General features: G+C 45.6%; 1 protein-coding gene across 2 annotated transcripts in view; it reads right to left on the bottom strand.

The window, feature by feature from the left end:
- KIAA1549L (KIAA1549 like) overlaps nt 1-24,551 on the bottom strand; it is a 251,026-nt gene that overhangs the window by 92,326 nt on the left and 134,149 nt on the right. The window contains exons 2-9 of one of the 2 annotated variants that reach the window (XM_032358749.1): nt 19,525-19,869; nt 17,344-19,164; nt 15,794-16,414; nt 13,642-13,757; nt 10,954-11,173; nt 9,991-10,124; nt 3,374-3,536; nt 1,770-1,829 (exon numbers count right to left, since the gene is read on the bottom strand). In XM_032358749.1, the coding sequence (XP_032214640.1) occupies nt 1,770-1,829; nt 3,374-3,536; nt 9,991-10,124; nt 10,954-11,173; nt 13,642-13,757; nt 15,794-16,414; nt 17,344-19,164; nt 19,525-19,869 (3,480 nt within the window). The other variant, XM_032358750.1, reaches the window with a different exon arrangement.

Below are 24,551 nucleotides of genomic sequence, written 5' to 3'. Positions count from 1 at the left end.
TCCTGGTGGAGGAAACATGATTTTGGAAGTGTTATATAACCTGCTGTTTCAAAACTGCATCTCCCTCTTGGGCATAAACTCTGGGTTTTTCCTTTCTTTCGTTTCCTTCTTTCCTTTCTTTTCCTTCTTTCTTTTTTTTTCTTTTCTTTCTTTCTTTTGAGAGCATCAGGGGGCTGGGGGAGGGGTCAGAGGAGAAGAGGGAGAGAGAGAGAGAGAGAATCTCAAGCTGACTCAATGCCCAGGTCCGAGCCCAATGCAGGGCTTGATTTCAGGACCTTGAGATCATGACCTGAGCCAAAACCAAGAGTCAGAAGGACACTTAACTGACTGGGCCACCCAGGTGCCCCTTTTTTCCTTTTAAAACACATTTCTTTAGTTTCCCTTCTTAGCAGGTAAAATAATCTCTGCATAGCCATAGTTCTGTGGGGGAAAAAGAAATGCAATTTTCTGCAGGTTCAGAGCGGTCTTGAGCAGGCCTCCCTGAGCAGTGGGTGGGCTCCTTTGGTAGGAATCTAGGCAGTACCCTAGCTATTGCTGTTTGGGACAGCACGTGAGAGAGGGGATGGGGCAGGGTTGATGGGAGTGAGGTTTCCAGGGACACCCTCCATGACTTGTAGGATCTTCTTCCCTCTTTGTTATGGGTTCAATTGTGTCCTCCCACAGCGCATAGATTCAAGTCCTAACCCTGCATACCACAGTATGGGACTGTATTTGGAGACAAAGCCCTAAAAGAGGTGAATAGGGTAAAATAAGCTCCTACGGGTGGGTCCTAATCCAGTATACCAGGTGTCCTTACTAGAAGAGGAGGTTAGGACACAGACGCACACAGAGGGAAGACATAGAGGAAAGACGGCCATCTACAAGCCAAGGAGAGAGGCTTCAGAAGAAACCACGCCTGCTGATGCTTTGCTGTCAGACTTCCAGCCTCCAGAATGATGAGAAAATAAATTCCTGCTTCTGAAGCCCCAAAAGTCTGTGGTACTTTGTTACGGCAGCCCCACCAAGCTAATACCCTCCCCTCCACCCTCCACTGCCATGGACAGCTGGGCTGGTCACTTCCCCCACAAACATCTGTCTTCTCTGCTCCCAACGCTTGTTTCTGTAAGATTTTGAGAGCAACTGTCTGGCTTTGGAAAAACACAAACAAGAACTTTTTTTTTTGCTGTTTCGTAAAGCTCAGCTGGCAAATGTCAAGGAGAAAAAGAAAATGTCACCCAAACACCCTCTATTTCCATCCGCCCTCACTGTCAGGACACGCCTGGGCTCCACCAGGACTAGTGTAGGTGTGGGGCGTGTGCGGGGGAAAGAGAGAAGTGCATGCCCGGCATTCCTCTACCTTTCACTGGGGTTTTGTAGGGCAGTGTGGAAAGGCCTACCATCTTTAAGTAAACAACCATTTCCATGGACATACCCCAGACATCCACAGGTTACCGCCATACCTTCCGATTGGTCTACATTTTGCAAAGAGGATGCCAGTGGGCTTTATAGGTTGCTGTTTCGAATGTTTATCTAATAAGATTCACCTTCAGTGATATCTTTTCTTAGCCTTATTTACCCACTTCTGGCTCTATGGAAGTAATTCCCTGACATAAAACAGGACCAAAGAAAAGCTGTTGATCCTATCACTGAATAGCATGCAGTTTTAATTATTATAACTATAATAATTACAATTTTTAAAATTTTGGTGTCTTCTTCTGACATGCAGTTTAAAAAACAAAACAAAACAAACCAACCTGATAGGGGGAAAGGAGAGTAAAATAAGAGATTACCTGTAATTACCCAATAGTCTCTGGTTGTTTCTGATATATCAAGGTTAGGATATTCCAGCGCTAAAATGAAGAAGAAACACACCAAGTTAGTTTCACAGGTTTTATATGCAAATATTATTAAGGAAGATGGACATAGGTGACAAAATATCAAACAGCTAAATTTGGCTTTAACATTCTCAGGGAACTCCAGGACATGCAGGCCAACACTATCTTACTGTTTTGAAAAGTAAAATACTCAGTAAAGGGCTAACTTTCAGATGAAGAGTTTTCTAGGGTTTGTGGATTTCTGTTCTCTTTTTTTCCATCAAAAGCTCCTCAAATGGAATGTCTTCATTATCAAGACTCACAGCTAGAAGTAATTCTGGCTTTCTTTGTGAAAATTTCCCAACCATCACTAATGTTTTTAGGAATGATCATCTCTTGAATGGATTTTTCCAGTGTTAAGGACTAAGTGGATTATTAGCCAAATATTTGTGACAAAAAGTCCCATATTTTTGCAGGTATGGTGACCATAAGAGTTAATTCATGGAAAGGGCTTAGTGCAGTGCCTGCCACCTAGTAAGTGCTCAATAAATTTTAGTTGTAATTATCAGAATGTCAAGAGGAAAGAAAAGAAATTCTTCATGGCTGCCATGTGACATAATGAATGCCATCTTTCCTGAGATCACCTTTCCCTAAAATCCAGACTCATCTTTCCTTACTATATGGAAATTCACAAAAGCCTGCCATTAAACATTCAAAACAAATTTCTTAGTGGCTACTCTGTGCTAGGTACATCCACACACACCCTTTTATTTAGTCACAGTATCAAATGTAACCACAGAAGGAAATAGAAGCAATCTTGCTAATATGTGTTTATAAAAAACACCAAACCGTAACCAGTGACCTTGAGAAATGTATCAACAATTGAATTTAACAGCACCAATCTTGACTTCCTTTGGCTACCAAGTAAGTGTTTGGGTACATAATGTAGGCCATGTTGTCTTTGGAGTCTGTGCCTGCTGCACGGTAATGAGGGTTATGCAACTGAAGCGTCAGAGGAAGACAGGCCAGGGGACTGACTATGAAGAATTCATGCAGCGAAGTCACGATGCTGATTGCAAATGAGCTGTGTTGTGATACCTATAGCCAGCGCAAGGGCTGAAGGCCGGGCAACATTTGCTGATGGCAGAAGTGGGGGAAACCATCGCAACCCAGATTGCCACAGGGACAGATGCCCTATGGGGCAGTTACTGTCAGTTCAAAGGCGAGCAGCTTGGTCCAAACCCCACGTTCCATGTCTCATTAGCTACATGAGAGTAAGCATTTCGTGAACCTCTTGGAACTTCAGTTTTCCCTTTGCGAAGTGGGGTCACTTTGTACCCCCTTACAGGGTGCTCTGTGAGGATTCGATGATGGAAGATATACAAAAGCTAAAGGCGCCTAGCGAGGGTTTACTTTCAATGTGCAATAAACTTGTCATCAATTCAATCCTGGTTTATCACCAATTCCAGTTATTTTATGATAAAAGAGTTAGTATGCGCAATAGATGTTTGTTAAACGGAGAAAGGACCCTGGGGTCTCAGGGGAAAGGCAGCGTCCCCGTGTGGTGTGGGCATACTCACGTTCGGCAATGGTGAGCGGCGGGTAGGTGAGGTAGAACCCAACCAGCTCAGCCGAGAGCTGGCGGAGGAGGCTGCTGGCGACCGTGCCGTTGAGGAAGGAGCTCCGATTGCCGACCACATACACCAAAGTGACCGTCTGGGAGGCGTTGGATGTGCTCACCATCTGAATGGACACAGGAGGGAAGGGGAGGGAGACACGCCCCATAAGATGAGGGTCTGTTTCATGGAGGCTGTGGGAGAAGTTTAGGCAGAAGTTGAGGGGGGGAAATGAAAGGGAGGGGCAAAAGAGCAAGGAAGAGACAAGAATAACAACACTCCTCATTTATGGTTACTCTCTGCATGCCGGGCCTCGGGCTCGTGGTCTCATTCAAGGCTCACCACAGCCCTGTGAGGGGTATCCAGTTAGGACTCCATTTTACAGAGGAGGAAACTGAGGCCCAGAATGATCAAGAGACTTGCCCCCAATCACACAGATAATAAGTGATGTAGCCAGGATTCGAAACCAGGCAGTCTGACTTCAGGTTTTAACGGGTGTGTGTATCTTTTCCAGGGGCTACAGAGCCTCAGGTTACTTTTATGGTTCTGAAAATACAAAATAGAGCATAGAAATGTTACATCTAAGAGGGCTCAACTGCTCAGAGAAAGCCTGAGTTAGATTCTGGGGGAAATCTTTAAGTTCCTACACAGCTGATCACCAGCTTAGGGAACAGACAGAGTGATTAAAACCTGATTCCAAAAGGAATTCAGAAATATAAAATAGCCTCTTTAAAGAGTGATTACATTTCCTGCGACCTATTAAATTCAATATAGAATATGTAAATATTACTACGAGATGGTGTGGTTTTCTTCTCGAATTCTGTCGAAGTCAGTTTTTCAGTTACAGGAAAATGCTGTTTTCTGGGTCAATGTATGGACAAAAATATCCCACAGATGAGATTCGAAAAACAGATGCAGTAGGAAGTCATTTGATTGGGTGAGACAGTGTGGGCTTTTATCCTGGTGTCTGCACCTCCCCCTTCCAGATTCGCCCACCACCCTCCCACCTGTGTTCTGTTCCAGACCCCCAGAGACAGACCCTTATGGACCACCTCAGTGGGCTCCTTTCCCTCGGGCTTCAGCTAAAAGGAGCTCGGGCAGATATGGGACAGAGGGAGGAGAGTGAGGTCTGAGAACCAGGGTCGGGGACTCCCTCCCCACAGCATGGCTCCTGTAGGGGAACTCTGGCCTCTGGCTTCCTATAACTGCTCCCTCTCCTCACCTTGTCAGGCCCCAACACTTACAGCCTCTGGTACTGCACTCACCCCGTGGTTTCCCTAGAGCCTGCCCACACTTCTGCACAGGGTCCCTTTTATTAGACTTTTGTCAAATTACCTTCATCTGAGTGTGCCCCCTCTTCCCATAGGGAGCTGACTGAAATCCTGTCTTTCCCAAAACTTTACACATCAGACATAAATACCCCTGCAACTTTCCTTTTAACTGCTATTTTAAGACGACTGTCAAGAATAGCTTCTTCACATTCTTTCCCACTTCTCCCCATAAGTGGAAGTTTCTATTTAATTCTCTACCACAGAGCCTATAGTCCCATGATTTAGGATACACTGAGTCAACACTTCCGGTCAACTCTTTCTCTCCTCTCTGGAAGTATTTTGGGAAAGTGGTTGAGCCACAAGTACTCATGCCTCTCTTTCCCAGGGAGCCAAAAAGAAAGGTGCTTCTTTCTGAACAATTCAAAAGACCTCTCCGTACTGCCATCTGCGAAAATCATAACTAAAATAACTTTTCAACCATTATCTCTAGCGTGAACATTCTATTTTTTGCTTTTCAACAAAACTTAAGTCTCACTGGATCCCAAGGAAGCCCACAGAATTTGCAGTATAGATACCTCTACACATATACACTCAATCAGGTAAATTGTAACTTAAAAAAAAATTGTGGCAAAATACACATAAATTTCATCCCGTTAACCGTTTTAAGTACACAGCTCAGTGGCACTATACACAATGACGGGGTTGTGCCACCATCGTCCCCATCCATCTCCAGAACTTTTCATCTTCCCAAACTGAAACTCTGTACCTATTAAACAACTCTCCATTGCTTCCTCTCCCAGCCCCCGAAAGCCACCTTTGTGTCTCTATTACTTTGTGTCTCTATTAATTTGACAAAATTGAACACCTCTTACGAGTGGAATCCTACAGTATTTGTCTCTTTGCAACTGGCTTATTTCACTCTGCATAATGTCTCCCAGGTTCGTCCAGGTTATAGCATGGGTATTTCATTCCTTTTTAGAGATGAAGAACACCCCGTCATATGGATATAAGACATTTCTTATCCATTCATCCATGGATGGACGCAGGGGTTGCTTCCACCTTTTGGCTCATGTGAATAATGCGGCTATGAATATAAGAGTACAAATATGGTCGAGTCCCTGCTTTCGATTCTTTGGAGTATGTGCCCAGAAGAAGCAGAATTGCTAGATCCTGTTTAATTTTTTAAGGAACCACAATACCATTTTCCACAGAGCTACATCATTTGAGATGCTCGCCAGCAGTGTCCAGAGTTCCAGTTGGTCCACACTCTTACCAATTCTCGTTATTCTCTTTTTTTATAATAGTCATCCTATAGATGCGGAGTGGCATCTCATGGTTTTGATTTGCATTTCCCTCATGATAAGTCATGGAAAGCATCTTTTTCGTGCATTCATTGATCATCTACAGATCTTTGGAGAAATGTCTATTTAAGCTCTTGGCTCATTTCTTTATGGGGTTGTTTTTATATTTTTAAGTTGTACGGGTTCTTTATATATTCTAGATATTAGTCCCCTATCCAACATACGATCGGCAATTATTTTTTCCCGATCTGTGACTTGTCTTTTAATCGTCAGTTGCACCATTTGATCCACAGAGGTGTTCAATTTTGGTGAAGTGCAATTTATCTATGTTTTCTTTTGTTGCCTATACTTTGGTGTTCTATACAGGAAATCTTAGCCAAATTCAGTACCATGAAGTTTTTTCCTCTGTTTTCTTTTAAAGAGTCCTATAGTTCTTGCTCTCATGTTTAGGTCTTTGATCCACTTTGAAGTTAATTTTTGGATATGGTATTAGATAAAGGTCCAGTTCCCTTCTTTTATATGTGGCTATCCAGTTTTCTAATACCATTGGTTGAAAAGACTGTCTTTTCCCCATGGAGTGGTCCTGACACCCTTGTCAAAAATCATTTGACCATATATGCAAAGATCTATGCTTGCATTCTCTCTTCTGTTCCATGTCTACATGTCTGTCTTTATGTCACTACCACACGGTTCTGATTACTGTAGCTCTGTAATAAGTTTTGAAATCAGAAAGCATGAAACCTCTGACTATACTTTTCTTTTTCAAGATTGTTTTGGCTACTCTTGGTTCCTTGAGATTCCATATGAATTCTAGGATGGATTTTTCCATCTCCGCATTAAAAAAAAAAAAAATCAGCGAGATTTTGCTAGGGATCACACAGAATCTGTAGATCGCTCTTGCCAGTACTGACATCTTAACAAAATCAAGTCTTCCAATTCATGAACACAGAGTGACCCCTTTTTTTTTTTCTTGGTTTTAATAGTCTCATTTTTATTATATACCGAAGAAAAGCATGACCAGTCTTGGTGACTATTTAACACTAGTTTCATCAATAAGAGGTTCACAGGCCTGAGACCAAGGTCATCTCAGTATTCCCTGAAAGTCATGCCCTGTCCCCAGTAAAGCAGCCCCTCCAGAGGGCACTGTCCTACTACCCCTTTACTCTTAGGCTCCTGTGGCTTCTGATCTTTTCTTTTACTTCACACTCATTATGCCACAATTCATTTAGCTAATGAGACCTAAAAAAGGCTGCTAGAATGGAAGGCTGTTGTTCTGCCTGCACAGAATCCATTCTCCTTTCCTCTATGAATGAGATTTCCTCAGGGAAACACCTCTTCTCTCCAGATGGGTTCATGGGCTTTGTTTGAGTGGGGCTGCCCCACCCAGGTTCCAGGAGTGGGAATAGTCAGGCCTGGTTGATTGGGACATTTTATCCCCTTGACCACAGTTACTACTCCAGAAATGGGCACACAGTCCACATGGGTCCACTGAGAGCTAATCCCAGGATTTTTACTGGAATGCCACCAAAAAAAGCACTTTGGTTCCGGTAGACTGTGAGCAATAAGGATGAGATAAACCTGAACGTGCCAGGGGCCACCCCATTGGGCCGGAAGACGATGCCAGCCCAGGGCAAGGCCAAGTGACAAAGAGAGAATTTCTGGAAGAGATCATGTAAGGACCTGAATCAAACTGGGCCCGAAGAAAATAGGGTTCGAACCTTTTAGTTACAGGAGTCAATTACTTCTTTTTAGTTAAGTCTTATATGCTTGGATTCTGTCATTCATAACCAAAAAGGTCCTAATTCAGTCTACTGCAATCTAGCTCCTAATACCAATGCCATACAAGTTTTTTTAAAGTTACTTTTTCATCAACTCTCTGAGTAAATTAAATATTTACATGGTCAGAAAGAATCCCAACATGTCCCCCAAATTATACTTAATACAAAAAAATGGTAAGTTATTAATTACTCAACCAGATTCTAGAATAAGCCCAGGGGGGTGGTTAACATGTAGCTACATATATGGGCCTAGAGGGTTCCAAAATCCAGGCAACAAACTCGTCCTGGGCTTCCTGTCAGCCATGGGAAAAAGCAAAACAAGGTTAATGAAATAATTCACCCAATTATCCATTCATTTCGAGAGCTGCTGAAATGTTCAAGAACATTTAAATCTATTTAGACACAGTTTTCAAAGGGTCTGTTACTGTCTTTTCCAAAGACACTCGGTTACTTGCTTTACAAAGTTTCATCTCATGGCCCATGACTATCATAGAACACAGAGAAAGTGTTCTTAAGGCCAAAGGCAACTTGTTTATCTTGGTGTCTCTCCCAGTGCCTGAATGAATAGCAGGTGCTCAGTGGGTCTTTGCTTCCTGAAAACGATCAGAGAATGCCAAGCCCGAGCCAGAATCATGCACCTGTGAGGATCACAAATCCAATTAGAAAGAAAAGATCTCCCACAAGGGAGCTGAGTCATACTTCTTATATAAATCTTATGTTGGTGACACGTTTTTTAGATCTTAATCTAATATGAGCCAAATCATAATGAGATACTTCCACATAGACTTTGGATAAATCTAGAAAAGGAAAGCTGCTTGTTCAAATTAAATTGTGTGCTTTCCACATCATATTGGCTTTGCTGATAATTCGCTTATGCTAAATGTCCATTTCAAAACTACTGGGTTTCATTGCAAAGGATTTAGTTCGGTAAAAACAGAGACATTGGGTTGTACAGTTAATCAGAGAGATTTGAGGGTTGGATGAATATCATTAAATAGAATCTGTCTTGGGCCATGTTTGGCTCAGTCAACTGTCTGACTCTTGATCTCAGCTCAGGTATTAATCTGAGAGTTCAAGCCCTACACTGGGCTCTATGTTGGGTATGGAGTTTATTTAAAAAAAAAAAAAAAAGGTGTTAGTTACATAATTGCAAGAAAGTGGGTCTGAGAAAAGTTTTTGGTGGCATGCCTACTGTAAGTCCAGGAAACTGAAATATAGTATGCCAGTAGTGGGATTTTCCTGGGAAAAATTCATGTGTTTGCCAAACATTCCATACTATAGCACAGTGGGTAAGATTATGGGCTTTGACTCAAGTCCTTGTTTCCTTCTTTACCAACTGTGTGACTTTCTGGAAGTTTCTTAGACTTTCAGTTCCATCTTCTGTGAAATGGTGATAATAATACTTCAGAAGGATGTCTTGAGTTTTATGTAGCAAAATATTTGTAAAACACCTAGCACAGTCCTGGCATATGGTGAGCCCCAAACTTAAAATGCACATGTATATGTGTGTGTATTTATTTAAACTAAGGTGATTGTTCATATGGATGTCTGGAAAATAACTCAAAGCAAATCACAGGATAGGCAAAACTTGATGCATTAGCTACTCAGAATCAACTCATTTTAGGAGACATCTGACTTATTTTATGAGACTATATCGTATAAGGTATATCGAGTTCAGTTTTTAAAGTAGTAAATATATTGGGAAGTCTGGGGGGCTCAGTCAGTTAAACTTCTGATTCTTGATTTTGGCTCAGGTCATGATCTCAGGGTCGTGAGACGGAGTCCCGTGTCCAGCTCTGCAATGAAAATGGAGCCCTGCTTGGGATTCCCTCCCCCACTCCCTCTGCCCCTCTGCCTGACTCATGTGTCCCCACTCTCTCTGTCTCAACAAACAGACAATACAAAATAAAACAAAATAACAAATGTATTGGGAAGGCCTGAGGAAGCTTCCCCTGGGAAAATAGATATAAAATCCCAAACCATCGCAGGTTATAGAGCTAACAGCATTCCTCTTGTCACAGCCATACCGCAGACATCCTTATCAGTGCTGGGACTGACTCGACTCAGGGGGCCCCAGAGTGGCACCTCCTCCTGTCTATACCCCCTGCCCTAAATACAGAGTTACATTTACACCAGACAGCTTTGAAACAGGAGACCAAGTCACCTCTTGCCAACATTCACCTTACACTTGGCGTCTGTCAACTACACCGTTGACACGCCCTCCTTCTCACCTGAATGGTCAGGTTGCTTTTGGTATTCAGGACTTTCCTCTCAGCATCCTGGAAGGCCTTCTGCAGCCGCTGCTCCATCGTCTGAGCAAACTTGCAGGACTGGATGTTGTCGGACTGGCTCACGAATTGCAGCACTAGAACCAGAGTAACAGGTCAGCACTCACCAGATCTCTGTGTCTTGGTCTTGGACCTCACCGCGGTCATCACATAAAACAGCCCGATTTTACATCCAAGAAATCGGGCAAATAAGGACGGACAAGGTTTGGTTGTAGTGTTGGAAGTGAGCCTTAAAATGACTTATAATAGAGAAGAATCAAAAGCACGATCAAACCTAAGGTCCCCTCTGATGGGAAAGATTTGGGGATCATTTGGTTGGACCATGCAGACATCTGCTCCAAGAATGATACAAATCAAAGAGAGACCACGTCTTCTATTTCTTTGGAGGGGGGAGAAAAGTCAGCTGATTAGCATCACTAAACTGGTCAAGTCTTTGAATTTCAATGGTTTCCCCACTCTCATGGTTTGCCAGTCACCTGATCAGAATCACGAGGGAGCTTGAGAAAAAGATCCAAGACCTAAGCTCAGAGACTCTGATTCGGGGGCATCTGGGACATGCTGCTCCGAAGCATAGATCTTATGGATGTTCAGGTCTTAACTGCTATTCAAAGGTAATACAGAAAAGAATGAAAAATATGGTGCTTGCTGCTCATAAAGTACAAATTATATAAACTGAGAAGGGAGGCTCCCGCAAAGGACTATTTCTAATAAATCCAGGTTTGGGAAGTTTAAGTTTATGTGCAAGGAACTCGGACAGTTCCTTAGCAGGGAGGGCCCTTTGAGGAAAGTACACCGGACTTTAAGAAATGACAGAACAGCTAGTACAGGAGTCTTTAAACAGGTGTCCTCTTGATACTGCCCCTGATTCCAGAATGGAGGGGAATCCTTTCTCTCTGAGGTACTTGCCTGTTCTCAGCTGGAAGTAGCCTGCAGGCTGGGGATTCCATGGGGAGGCAAGGACTGTCACCGACTGCAAGTTTGGGGTATGCTGCTTCAGATCTGCGGTGACGTTGCTGACCCCGTAAACACCCAGCATTTCGATCACCACAGCAGGCAAGTACACCAGCCTCCCTTTGGTAGCATAATAACCCACAGTGATGTTATGAGAATGTTCCAGAATGTCCACCTACAAAACAAACAGACCCACAGGACTCAGTATTAATTTCCACAGTACTTTAAGTTTTTCTTGGTATTTCTTAGAACCACCATTGTTGTTTAGCATGGCTGGGGAACAAGTTGTTCTTATTCAACAAACATTCTAATAATCCTATGAAGCATATGTGGACTGGCAAGTCTCAAAACATCAGAATAAAACAAAACGTAATTTATTTCCAACCTACGTGGGATCGAATTAAATCTGGGGGGATTTTGTTGATTCCTTAAATGCCTCAGTATAATCCTGTGAACACCAATGGTCACCCAAGAAGGCAGAGAGGAGATGGCAGGCAAAAGAGATTTCCAGAGACGAAAAGCTTGGAAAAACAGCTCTCTTATCACTTACGAAAATTAAAAGGCAGAAGTGATAGATGAAGTGAGGGCTTCTTTAGGACAGGGATTAGGTAGTAAATTAGGTGAATTCCTCTTTCTAAAAGCTAAGAGAAGAACTACTCAGACTTCAGTCCGTTCCTGGCTCGTAAGTTGGCTCAGGACCTAGGTGAGGATGGGGACGGACTGAGGACAATCTCTCTTAAAACTAAGTCCTAAGAGACACGGATGCGCTGAGTTCTTTCTGACCCAAATGGAAAATTTTGAGGCTTTAGATTTTATTCTTATTTCATTTTGCTTTCTTAGTGTTTTTTTTTTTTTTTAAGATTTATTTCTTTATTTGAGAGAAAATTACTAGGAAAGTGGTTAAGAAAGTGACTCTCCGCTCCAATCCTAATGACCTTGAGGAGCAAGTCTCAGCTTGGGGATTATTTATTTATAGTACCTCTCTAATGCTGGCTAATCATATGTTGAAACAAAAAGACATGGGGGACATCAGCCTTAGAGCCTTCCTCAAGCAATAATGTCTAGCTTGCATTTACCAAGTTATTACCATTACTCTCATTTTTATGATTACCTTTTGTTTGTGGCAAATGATCCCGAGTTCCACCAGTAATATCAAACATCCTTTCTAAAGTTTTTTTTTTTTAAATGGGCTGATTTTTAAAAAATGAATTCATAACTAATTGTGACAGTGGTCTGCGATGAAATGCAGAAAAGATAAACACTGAAGGTAGTTTGCAAACAACTAAGTTTGAAAATTACATGTCAGGTGACCAAACAGAAATACTCACATTTTCAACTTTCAAGTAGTTTCTGGTGCAGAAACCACAGATGCTTTTCATAAGGTGAGTTAGTTAGTTTCTTTCTTTCTTTCTTTCTTTCTTTCTTTCTTTCTTTCTTTCTTCTTTCTTTCTTTCTTTCTCTCTGTCTGTCTGTCTTTCTTTGTTTTCTCTCAGAATTATACAAAAGGGATTGACAGGGCACCCAGGTGGCTCAGTCAGCTGAGCATCTGACTCTTGGTTTCGGCTCAGATCATGATCTCAGGGTCCTGGGATCGAGCCCTGTGCCAGGCTCCCTGCTCAGTATGGAGTCTGCTTGAGATTCTCTCCCTTTCTCTCTGTTCCTCCCCATCCTCCCCCGCCCCAACAAAAAGAGATTGACAATGACCAATAAACTATGTAGCAAACCTCATTTCTAGTCCTTGGTGTGGTTGTGGAGACCATGAAGCCGAATGCAGCTGCAAGACAAGCCTCAGGGGGCAAAAAGCTGGACTGCTATTTCTAAGTGGTGGAAAGGGCCATCCACCAACTGCCAATCACATTTAGGGCTTTAAAACTTGGCATCAATCCCAAAGAGTGCAAAGTGAGGGTTCCATCCCTTGGCTATGCCATGGGAATCAGCTGACAGTTGTTAAATAGTACCTGGCATTAAAGTGTTTGGGGGAAAAATGTTTTATTCCCCTGTCTGCTGCTGGCTATTGAAACAAAGTTGGACTCAATTTACAATAATTTTTAAATGTCCAGAAATAGGGGCACCTGGGTGGCTCAGTGGGTTAAGCCGCTGCCTTCGGCTCAGGTCATGATCTCAGGGTCCTGGGATCGAGCCCCGCGATGGGCTCTCTGCTCAGCAGGGAGCCTGCTTCCTCCTCTCTCTCTGCCTGCCTCTCTGCCTGCTTGTGATGTCTCTCTCTCTGTCAAATAAATAAATAAAATCTTTAAAAAAAAATAAATGTCCAGAAATAAATCACCATTTACAATGCTGAGGAAGATGAAGGGAAAAGCAATGGACAGTTTCTTGAGAATTAGACTAACAATAGCAAATACTTTCCCTAAACAATGGGATAATGGTATGACTTAAAACAGTATATCGAGGCTTGAAAAAAAAAAAAAAAAGAAAGACATAAGGCAATTAACCTCCATTTTCCACCTCAAAATTTGGCCTTTTTCTCTCCAGTCACCACATATGAGCTATTCGCCAAAATGAAGGAAGATGTTACTTCTGACATGTGTGGTCATGGTACCCAGAGAGGAGGAAAATCTAGACGTACTCGGGGTCCAAGAGGAGGATATAGAGGGCTTAGTTTAATTACAAAAGCGAGGGGCTTACGTGAGCCGAGACGTCATTCTGGTGGAAAGCCTTCCGTAATGCCTGCGTGAGCCCTTTGGCTATACTGAACTTCAAGGTTTCACTGATCTGCACTCTCCTCTGGGTCAGAAGGAGAACTGTGGGACCAAACAGAAGCACGGCCGTCAGGGTAAGGCAGCAGACCCCCTCCTGGGGCTCCCCTCTCCTCTCCACCCTCCACCTCCTGCAAGTTCTGAATAAAGCTGGTGACCACAGGTCCAACCAATGAGAGCGGCGGGCTGGGGTAGTAGCTCTCTCGGTCGCACTCAAGTCCCAAGAAGGGAGGCCTCATATTGGTGTGATCCTAGAGGAGAGAGAGCTAATATGCCGGCTGCACTTCATTTCTGACCAACGCTGCCTTTGACTTTGAAAACTGGGTTCAGCGGGGCCTGGCCCCAATGGGTCAGTAAGAAAATGCATGCAAGAAAATTCTGACAAGAGTGTTCCCTGACAGCCTGCTGACGTGCAGGCCCTGAGTGAGGTCCTGCAGCCTAAAACAGCCCTGAATGAGGCAGGGGCAGCCCCGCACCCTCTAAGTGGGACAGAGAGCGGGATGGAGACCTGGGGTGGACAACAGGCATCTGTGACTGAATGTGACAGGTGTTATTTGAAGGGAAGCCTCCCAGGCTGTCTGAGGCTTCAGGAGGAACATCCAGCCCAGACTTGGGCAAGGGGGTGGGGTTCAGGGAAGGTTTCCTGAAGCTTCCGCTGAGTCCTGAAGGATAACAGGGAACGAGCTTGGCCAACAGGAGAGGGACACCCCCCACCCCCAGCCATTCCCAGCAGAGAGAGGACCAAGAGCAAAGGCACAGTGGTGAGAAGCAGTGCCCCTCAGTATACATGTTTAGGCTTGGTCCTGCTGGCTCCGGGAAGTGAAGGGTTTTCAGCGAAGGCATTCATTTTAGAGAATTCCGTTGCCTGCAGACTGGAGAACAGATTGGGGCGGGGGGTGGCTAGTCAAAGGCAGAGAGATAAATTTGGTTGTTGTTGCAGAAATAGAGGTGGGTGACGACAGCGTGAACCAGAGAAGGGCAGTGGGGACGGAGAGAAGGAGTATTCAAGGGTTTAGAACCGAAGGGCCCCTGTGGTGGGCCCAGTGTGGCTGGAATGATGGAGAGTGACACAGAAGTGGGGGAGAATGTTCCAGACTTCTGCATCTAGGTGGTTGGGGTGGCCTGCCTGTCAGAGCAGGGGGAGTGGAAAACCAGATGGTATAATTTCTTAAGAAACAGAAAGCAATAGTGTACTTTCTGCTATACGCCTAGTTTTACAATTTCCCATTTTAGGATAGGGTATGTCTTAAGATATAATTTCACTTAATCCTTTGTGGGGCGAAGAGGAAGGCGGGACTCAAGCATTCAGCATTGGCATGCTCTTTCAAATAACGTGTCTGATGATTTTTAGAGCAAACACTGCCACTGATGAAAGCGTCCTGGGCCTTCCTGGCCTGCTGGGCTACCACTGGGAGGTGCAGCTTGAGACAACAGACACCACCCAGCTTTCTCAAGGCCTCCTTTTCAACATCCGAAGGAGTCCTGGGCACCCTCATCACACAGCTGCCGACTGACAAAATAGCTAACAAAAGCCTTTCTGAATTCTGTAGGGCTTCCAAGATTTGCCATCTTACTAGCCAGCCCATTCCTTTATGTGACACATCCCTGATTTGTTCTGCAGGAAAACTTGCTACACGTTGATCTTCTCAGACCACCCTCCCCCACCCACTGGCAGAAGTGGCTTCCCCAGGGGCCTCTGATATCGGGACGGACCTCGGGACTAGACCCCATGTTCCATAAAGCTCCCCCTCTCCGCCATCACTTATGATAAGGACCAGAGGTTCTCAACCTCAGCACTGTGACATTTGGGGCCCTTGTCTTAAGATATAATTAAGATATAATTATATCTTAAGAAATAATTAACCCTTGGATGATCCTTTGCTGTAGGTTCATGGGGATCTACCTCCCTTTCATGTCACAGACAGTCTCCGGACATGGCCTGATGCCTTCTGGGGGAGAAGGAGCCAAACTGTCCCTGGTTAAGAACCACTCATCTCAAAGAACTCAAATAATTCTGCTACGTCTCTGAGACCAGGGCATGATTGCTACTTTCAAGTAAAATCAGGACAGTGGACTCTCACCTGTCTTCACCAGGAGCTTACTGGACATCTGACACTCCAGGTTGGACGCCATTTTGCCGGTGGTGACCACGGAAGCTGACGCAGCGGGAAGAGCAGCATCTGTATTTCCCGCCAGCGCGGGTGGCAAGCGGGTGGCCCTCACTGGTGCGGTGACGGACGTCAAGGCTGCTGTGATGGTCAGCGGGCGGGCGGTGGCTGCCCGGGGCATGTCTGGGTTGGTGGGGTTGGGAAGGCCCGTGTGCATGGCTTGTGGTTTCCTGGGGAGGTGTGTCGTGGACAGCAGGCCAGAGGCGGTGCCTGCGTTCCCTTGCATGGCTGTGTGAGCACTCACGGTGTGTGCTGTTCTGGAAAACATGTAGGTTGGCGTGAAGGAGAAGGTCGGATGCACCGCCCCCGCTGTCGTCTTTGGGCCAGGCGCTGTATTGTTTGTGGCATTTTTAGCTAGAGCAGCGGTCCAGCTGCTCTTAACTAATCCTGAGGCCACGGCCGAAGGGTTACTGCCAGGGCCCTTGGCGATCAGGGCTGCAGACAACGCCCGTGGACTTGATTTCCCCAGGAACGACGTAGCTGCAGGGGTGGCTGCTGCTGTTGGTTCCGCCCTGGACGACACGGAGGGGTCCACTGCAAAGAGGGAAAAAAGCAAAGTCTGTCATTGGTCCGCAGGGCACGTGTCACTTGTGGTGGTGACAGATGGATGGAACTTGCGGGTTTGCTGGTGAGAAAAGTCTCTGTACTCTGGAATTTGGGCAAAATGGTTCTAGGTTCGTTAAGTCAATTACCCACAGTGAGAATGTCCCTTACAGAAACCTGTGGTTGGCAATAAGGATGTTTAAATTCTGAATGGAGCTCTTTCTCACCTTACGATGGGGTTCTGTCCTAATAAACCTATCATAAGTTGAAAATATCATAAATCAGAAATGCATGTAATACACCTAAGCTACCGAACATCCTGGCTTAGCCAACCCACCTTAACCGTGCTCGTAATACCTACCGTAGCCTACGGTTGCTCAAAACCATCTGACACAAGCCTGTCTTACAATAAAGTGCTGAATATCTCACGTAATTTGTTGAACACTGTACTGAAAGTGAAGGAATAGTGGTGTGGGTACGAGATGGTTGTAATTGTGGGTACGAGATGGTTATAATCGTATCATTGCTGACCTTCATGGTCTCGTGGCCGGCTGGGAGTTGCGCCCCACTGCCCTGCCTGGCACCACCGGAGAGGACTAACTTATTGCTAGCCCGGAAAAAAAAAATCCAAATTCAAAATTCGAAGTGTGATTTCTACCAAATGCCTATGACTTTTGCACTGCTGTAAGCTGAAAAATTGTAAGTCAAACTCTTTTAAGCCGGAGACCGACTGTACTTTCAAAAAACTCAAGTCAGCAGAGGATAAAGGACAGGACTTTTGGGGACCCCTAACTTGTTCATCACCCTCAAAGTGTGTTTCTGCTCCTTCTAAGCAAAGCCGGGTGTCTGTGTTGAACTTGAAGGTCCTCTGTCCACAGAAGCAGTCCTAACTATTTTGGGGGTACCAGGAAACCAACTACCTGCACGCGTGGCTGCACCTGTCCGTTTGTCGGGGCCCCAAGAAGCCAGCAGTACTTTGGACGGGGTCCTGAGTCCGGCCCTGCTTGGTTGAGGAGACTCAGCCGTCGTGTGATCTCTCAAGGGACTCTGGAATGGTGGAGAAGCACTTATCTCAGGAGATGGATAGACATCACTGGAAATGGAGAGACTCCTATCCATTCCGTCTGAAAGCACTTTGCGGACGCGGGCCGTGTAAGTCAGCCTTGGAGAGGCTGGCAAAAGAGCAGGTGTTGCATGCCCAGGCAGCTGGAGACGGGGATGAGACGCAGCGTGTTGGCCTGCGGGTGGGTCCTTTTCAACCTCAGCTGTTTGGAAGTCTCTGGAATAGGCACCGGTTAAGGACACCACGTCCGTATGGTTTCCAACCATGCTAACTTCTGACTGTGGGACAGGCTGGTTGGCGCTGGTAGGAAGGGCAGGATGCTGGACGGTGAAGCCTTCTGCAGTCACTAATGGCCCAGCAGTAGCTCTGCGATCTGAAGATTTTATTGTTCTGGCTGCTGAAGTCGAACCACTGGGAGGAGGAGTTGAAGCTGAACGACTTTCCCAACGGGTGGAGTGAACTGTGTGCCCATTTAAATCATAATTTGTCTGCTGCTGCAAGCCAGATCTCATGGGCTGTATGGAGAGGGATCCAGTTTCTGTGGGAAGAGAACTCCCGAAAACATCTGTGGTCGCTGGCTTTAAAACACGTCTCATTGTTGAGAAATCATAGACCTCAGCGGAGGAGGGAAATGCTGTCACCTGTTGGGACGTTGGGACTGGCGACTCAGAGCGGCCTTCTGCAGCTGCAGGAGCCTCTGGGTTGGCGCTGGACGAACGGGGGTTTGGGAGAATAGTCTGGGGGCCTCGTACGGACAGCACGGAAGGGAGCGCTGATTCTGAAGGGAGTTTTGTTCTCAGTGTTGTAAGGAGAAAAGATGAAATACGATCCGTGCTGGAATCAGAGGGGAACCCATTTACAGTGTGAAGACTCAGAATGTCTTTTCTTGGAAGGGTCTGGAGAGCAACTGTCAAGTTTGCCTTTTCGTTTTTCTTTAAAACAGCTGTCACGCTCTCTTCCTCCAGCAGGAGAGAGGCCCAAGTTGCAGAAAGGAGATCGGGAGATTTGCTAGACCGGGGGAAGTCTGGAGCTGCGGTCGGAGGGGACCCGCTGGTGACGTCTTCTTGAGGAGCTGGCTTTAGGGGCGCGGTGGATGGGGAAACCTGATTCTGCGCCAGCTGGGTGAAAGTGGGTGGGGAGGGAGAGTCGGCGGCTGTGATGTTCCGTGCCCCAGAAAGGATGGCTTGCCCTCGGCTGGCAGTGCGGAGAGGCAGAGGAGAAGGCACCAACGAGGAAGCCGTGTGTTCTGCCGAAAAATTGGGCCCTTTGGAATTCTCTGGAGCGGCTGGCAAATGCAGTGGGTGAGTGGAGTCATTTGCAGTAGCAGGGGCTAGCTTTCTGGTGGTCGTTTCCACTGCCCCAGATCTTGCAGTCTGGGAAAGCAAAGACACAGCTTCCTCGGTCACAGCAGCGGCTGCTGCACTCTTCGAAGTCGGCAAAGACACCTCACTGTGCACGCCCTTGGCCACCCCAGCTTCCACAGAGTGGGTGGATGTAGGACTTGAAGCCCCTTCCGCCACTGCCTGTGAAGGCGGTCCATCTGGACGCCGAGGAAGACTTCCAGGTACTAGGGGAACGGGAGGCAGGTGGGCCAGTTGTGCCACGGAGCTCAAAAACGCAGGTGTGGGGGAGCCTGCGGAGTGAGGACCTGCTGTGGGGGGCAGCTCGGGCCGCTGTCCTGTGGAGGATCCAGAAAAACCTAGATGAGGGATGCCTAGCAAATCGAGGGCATTTTTGGATGGAGTGTGGTTCATTTCACCAGCGAATGGGATTGGGGAATTAGCTATGCTCTGATGTGAAGAGGAGCCAGGAGGAGCTGTGTGGGGGAAGAAAGGCACTTGGGTGGGTGGTTTGGCTGGTTTAGAAAAGACAATGGAATGAGGTGAGTCAGGAGCCAATGAGGAGGGTGAAGGTGGAGGGAGAAACGGGAGCACGTCTGATCGTGGGGCATGTTGTGTGGTAATGGAAGGAGTCCCTACCCATACTGGCTGAGATGGGATGGTGGACAAAGAGGGGAGCATGCTGGTGTGAGGCAAACCTGACATGGAGGCTGCGTCTTTTCCCCCTTGAGGTCTCGGCTGGACCACAGACTCCGTAGAATCCTTGGAAGGCTCGAGGAAGGCGCTATGGCCACTTCCTTGGTAAGGGGAGGAAGAGAAGTCCCCATGAGCCCTAGCTCTGCGGTGTGTCTTCGGCGGAGGTGTTCGGGGGAGCTGCAGCACGCTCGTGTTGTCAGGGGACGGTCCCAGCACATTCTGGATTCTGGCTGCTGCCAAGGAAGACTGGACTTCTGAGAAAGGCCATGTTGGTGAAATCGGTAACGCTTTCCCGTGAGGAAATGACTCTGGGGTCGGGCTGACTGTTATCTGTAGATTGTCTACTCCTGAGAAACAAAATATCACATGGTCAGGCATCAGCAATCACCAAGTGCCTGCTTTGGGAGGTCCTGGAGGTTCTGGAGAGAAGGGGTGGGCATGGCAGGCACCGCCCCCATCTCACAGAGCTGTGCCCCAGTGCAGAAGACTCATTAAACATATTCAGACAATGACGTCATTACACAGGTGCAAATGTGGCAGCTACCCTCCGGGGCAGGGATGGTGAGCCACAGTTTCCAATAAAGTCATATTTGAGCAAAGATACAGAAGACACCTGTGTATCTTAAATCTTTTTTTTTTTTTTATCACCTACAAGGGTTGGACTGGGAAACTCACAACCTAGAAAATCGAAGATCAACGTGACCACCTGCCATGGCCAATGACACCAAAATGAACCTGATGCAAGAACCCAAAATGCAAAATGAGAGAACTGTGTATCTGGATGCAAATGTCTTTTTAGGACCCTAAGTCTTCCTCTCTGAAAGATAAGTTATTCCCATCCAACTGAGGACTAGATCCACCTCACAAGACCCAGGGTCACTACAAGCACCTACAGAGAATTCAGATGGTCAGCACCAACATTTCCTGTATAAAGCTGCAGGTAGAAAGGAAAGGAGGGAGGGGCTCAAAATGGTGAGCTCCACAGGAAAGGAGGCAAGGACATAACTGAGCAGAAAGCTGGAAATTTCATGCTTGGGAAGAGAAACAATCTTGCCGGATGATTCTCTGGTCCCCCTTTCCATGGTTCTGCAGTGTTGATGGTGTTCATGGCCCCAAAGGTGGCCAAGTGTCCTTAAGTCATATTTTAAATTAAGAATAAAAAAGAAAATCTACTTCGAGAGCTTTCTCCATTATTACCTAAAAACCTCAGAACTACCTGACAGAAATAAACCAAGGGGAGTTGAAGTTATGAAATCTGGTTTGAAGTGGAGTGGGGTGGGTAGGTGAAGATGGGTGATGTACAGGAGCAAATTTGTGTTTTAGAACAAGCATTCTGGCTATGTAGTGAAGAACAGAACAGACTGGAAAGTGGTGGGCATGGATGACAGGAGAGAACAGAAGGAACCCCTCTGTCCCCACAGTGGTCCAGGCATGGGATGGCTGGAAAGTTGTGAAAAAGAGTTGAGCCATGGTAGAGGACTGAAATAGGTAATCCTCAATGATCCCTTTCAATTTTCAGATAATCTAGTTCTTTAAATATGTGTGTGTGTGTGTGTGTGTGTGTGTGTGTGTGTGTGTGTGTGTTTCTGCAATTTCTCCTGTATGCCTCCCATTAAGAGGTGAGGTCTATGTCTCCTCATCCTGGAGCTGAGTGGCCTGAGACCATTCAACCAATTACCGTATGGCGGAAGCAATGCCACATGACTTCCAAGGCTACCATCACAAAAGGCCAGACAGCTTCCACTTGGCCTTTTGGAAGGCTTGTTCTCCATATATTCCTTCACTCTTCCTCCTAAAAATAGCCATAACTCTGTGAGCAACCCAAGCCACATGGTGAGGCCATGTAAGTACTCCAGGCAACAGTCCCAGCTGAGCCAAGATTCCCAGTCATCCCTGCCCAAGCACCAGCCATGTGACTCAAGAAGCCTCCAGGTAATTCTAGTCCTCAATGCTTCAAGTCACCCTGGCTGTTTCAGTCTTCTCTACCGCATTCCCAAAAATCATGAGGCAGAGATAAGCCATCCTCACTGTGCTCCATCTGGATTCCTGAAACCATGAACATTATGAAATGGTAGCTTTTTACCACACTAAGCTAGGGGTGGTTTGCTATGCAGCAATAATAACAAATGATACAGGATTGTGTCCCTCACTTCTGGGAAATGAACCTCTATAGCTTTAATGAGATTCTCAAAAGGATTCAGAAGCCAAAACACAGCTAAGAACTCTTCATTTAAATGAAAATTACTTCTGCTTTATACACAAGATTTTAAAATTATGTCTATACTAATAAATAAAATATACTTGTATTGATGGATGTATCATGGAAGGGATAAAAGGGAAAAAAAAAATTTTAGGGGGAAAGGAGAGGTAATTTATTAAGAAGGGAAAAGTAAATTAGGAGAAGTAGGGCAAAACCAAATTACAGAAAGCTTAAAACACTCAAAAAAGGCAGTGAAGTCGAAGTGTGATATAGGATGGATATAGGAGTACACTGGACACACTCTACAGTGTTCCCATGATCCCTGTCTCTTGGTGGTCATGCCTTTGTGTGACCCCTCTTATTGAATATGAGCAGGACCTGTGACTTGCTTCTAACCAACAGAATATGGCAAAGTGATGGGATATCACACTTGTGTTTATATTATCTAAGACTTAGTCTTGCTAGTAGACTTGCTCTCCTTGATGGCCTGATGAATTGAGAGGCCCTACTGGGAAAGCCCATGTGGCAAAGGATTACGGGCAACTTCTAGAATTGCAGGCAGTCTCCAGGAACTACAAACAGCCTTTCAGAGCTGATGGCTTCCCATCTTCCATTTTTCACTTGATCTTAACCAAAAGACCGAGAAGTGATTTAAGTCCCATTTTTCAAAGAGAAAAAGAAGCAACACCATTCTAATCAAGTTACTGAATTCTTTTTTTCTTAATGAAATCTGACTCTCCAATCCATCCCCTTCTCCTGACCAAAACCCCTAACTTTCTTCTACTTAGAATAACCTGAACTACTCTTTGCAGAAAACTGTGGTAACAGTCTTGTTAAAAAATGCACAGAAAGCAATGATATGTCCCACATACAAGAGGGGGAGATGACAGACAATGGTGTTTTCCTGCATAAGCCCCTAACCAGCGATCTTTCTGAACATTAAAAATATCACTCATTCTAAAGAAACCCCACAAAAACACAAAAACAAAAACAAAAAACAAGTTACCACTCATTCTAGGGACAAGTCAATAATTACCTGTGTTTGGACAGGGTGTCTCACCAAGGGACTTATATTCTAAAGAATTTTAAAAGGAAATAACTTAAATGGTAAGACATTTAAGGAGGTTCTGGATAAAGAAAGACAGGGAGCAGAGATGGCTTTGTGATGGAAATAACTTGCTTACTAAGTTTGCATGGAGTCCCATCAGGGCTAAACTTACCCTTGTACTGAAGTTCATTAACTAATGAAACATAAAGGGGGTTAGGAAGTGCTTGGCCAGGTTGGGAAACAGAATGTCAGAAATGGTGAGAACTGCCTCCCTACTCTCCCCTAACCTCAAGCCCCCGCGGGTAACACCCAGATGCCTAACGATGAGTTGTTTGCACCTCTGTCCTCCTGAAGCCCTTCACACTGGTAGCACATCATTCCCACTACTTGCACAGAATGCCAGACCTGGTCTCCAGGGCTGTGTGCTCAAAGTATTCCCACTGCATAGCCTACAAACCTGAACCTCATAAAAGCCCATACGTACGTCAGGCTCCCCTGCTGCATTTTCTCTGCTCTGAACTTCTCTCTTCAGTCCCTCTGACTGTCAGTCCCTTGTGCATGGCTATTTTTGTCCCAGACCCCAGGAGAGACCCTCCTTTCCAAAGTCATCAGAGTCTCCCACTTAAGAAATATTCTCCATTCAAGATCCAAGGGCCTTCCAGCGCTGCCCTGGATGGCTTCCTGGTTTCCTCCGGCTACTGGAAGGTGGCTGTAGTCATAGCCCTTTCCTGCTCAGCGCTTCCTTCCTTTGCCTGCTGGAGACACTGAGGAGAAGGAGGCCTTCCCACAGCCAGTCTGGGACACTTTGCCAACCACAGTCATGAAGCCATCCGCTTTGTCCCGTTCACTGCCCACCAGCAGGTTTTCTTAATTGCAATACTTGGAAAAAAGCAAACCTTATCAACAGCAGCTCTTGAATGAAAGAAACTAAGACAACCAGTTAATAAATAAGTATCCCAAATCCCTCGTCCTTGTATGTCAGAGAAAAATACCGGCAGCTTTCTATCAGGCCTCAGGGTCGGACTGCCTGGATTCAAATCCCGCTCCTCCATCTGCTAGCTGTGTGACCCTGGACAAGTTACTTAACCTCTCTGTGCCTCTCCTTCATTTGTAAAATGGGGACTATTCCAGGACCTACCTCATGGTAACTACATTACCATGAAATTGTTTTAAGTATTAAGATGTGATACAGGGACAGCTGGGTGGCTCAGTCAGTTGAGCATCCGACTCTTGCTTTTGGCTCAGGTCATGATCTCAAGGTCGTGATATCAAGCCCTGCATCAGGCTCTGGGCTCAACGAGAAGTCTGCTAAAGCTTCTCTCTCCCTCCCTCTCCCTCTGTCCCTTCCTGTGCAGCATGCTCTTTCTCCCTCTCTAAAATAAATAAATACATCTTTAAAATGAGGTAATACACGTAAAGTCCTTAGAACAGTGTTTGGTACATAGTGTTCCCAAAACACTAGCTATTACTGATATTGTTCTTGTTATCATTACTTGTTTAGTCCAGCATAGGCATGGACTGACTTCCTCAGAGGCCTCGGATGCTAGTCAAAACTCAGAAATGCCTTGCAGATCATGCACTGTCACAATCCTACAGGACTGTGGATCCCCTTATGGTTTGCAGGATCTTGTCATACCTTCATCCCACCTTGTTCCTCACAGTATCTGGGAGGTAGAGAATAAAAGTTCTTACCTCGATTTTACAGGCGAGCAAACCATGCCCCAGGGAGGTTAAAAACTGGCTCAGTCAAGGTCATAGGGACAGCTACCCTAAAGTCATGT

The sequence above is a fragment of the Mustela erminea genome, chromosome 9 (genome assembly GCF_009829155.1).
Source record: "Mustela erminea isolate mMusErm1 chromosome 9, mMusErm1.Pri, whole genome shotgun sequence".
NCBI lineage: Eukaryota > Metazoa > Chordata > Mammalia > Carnivora > Mustelidae > Mustela > Mustela erminea.
This window is presented reverse-complemented; position numbering and strand designations above follow the sequence as displayed.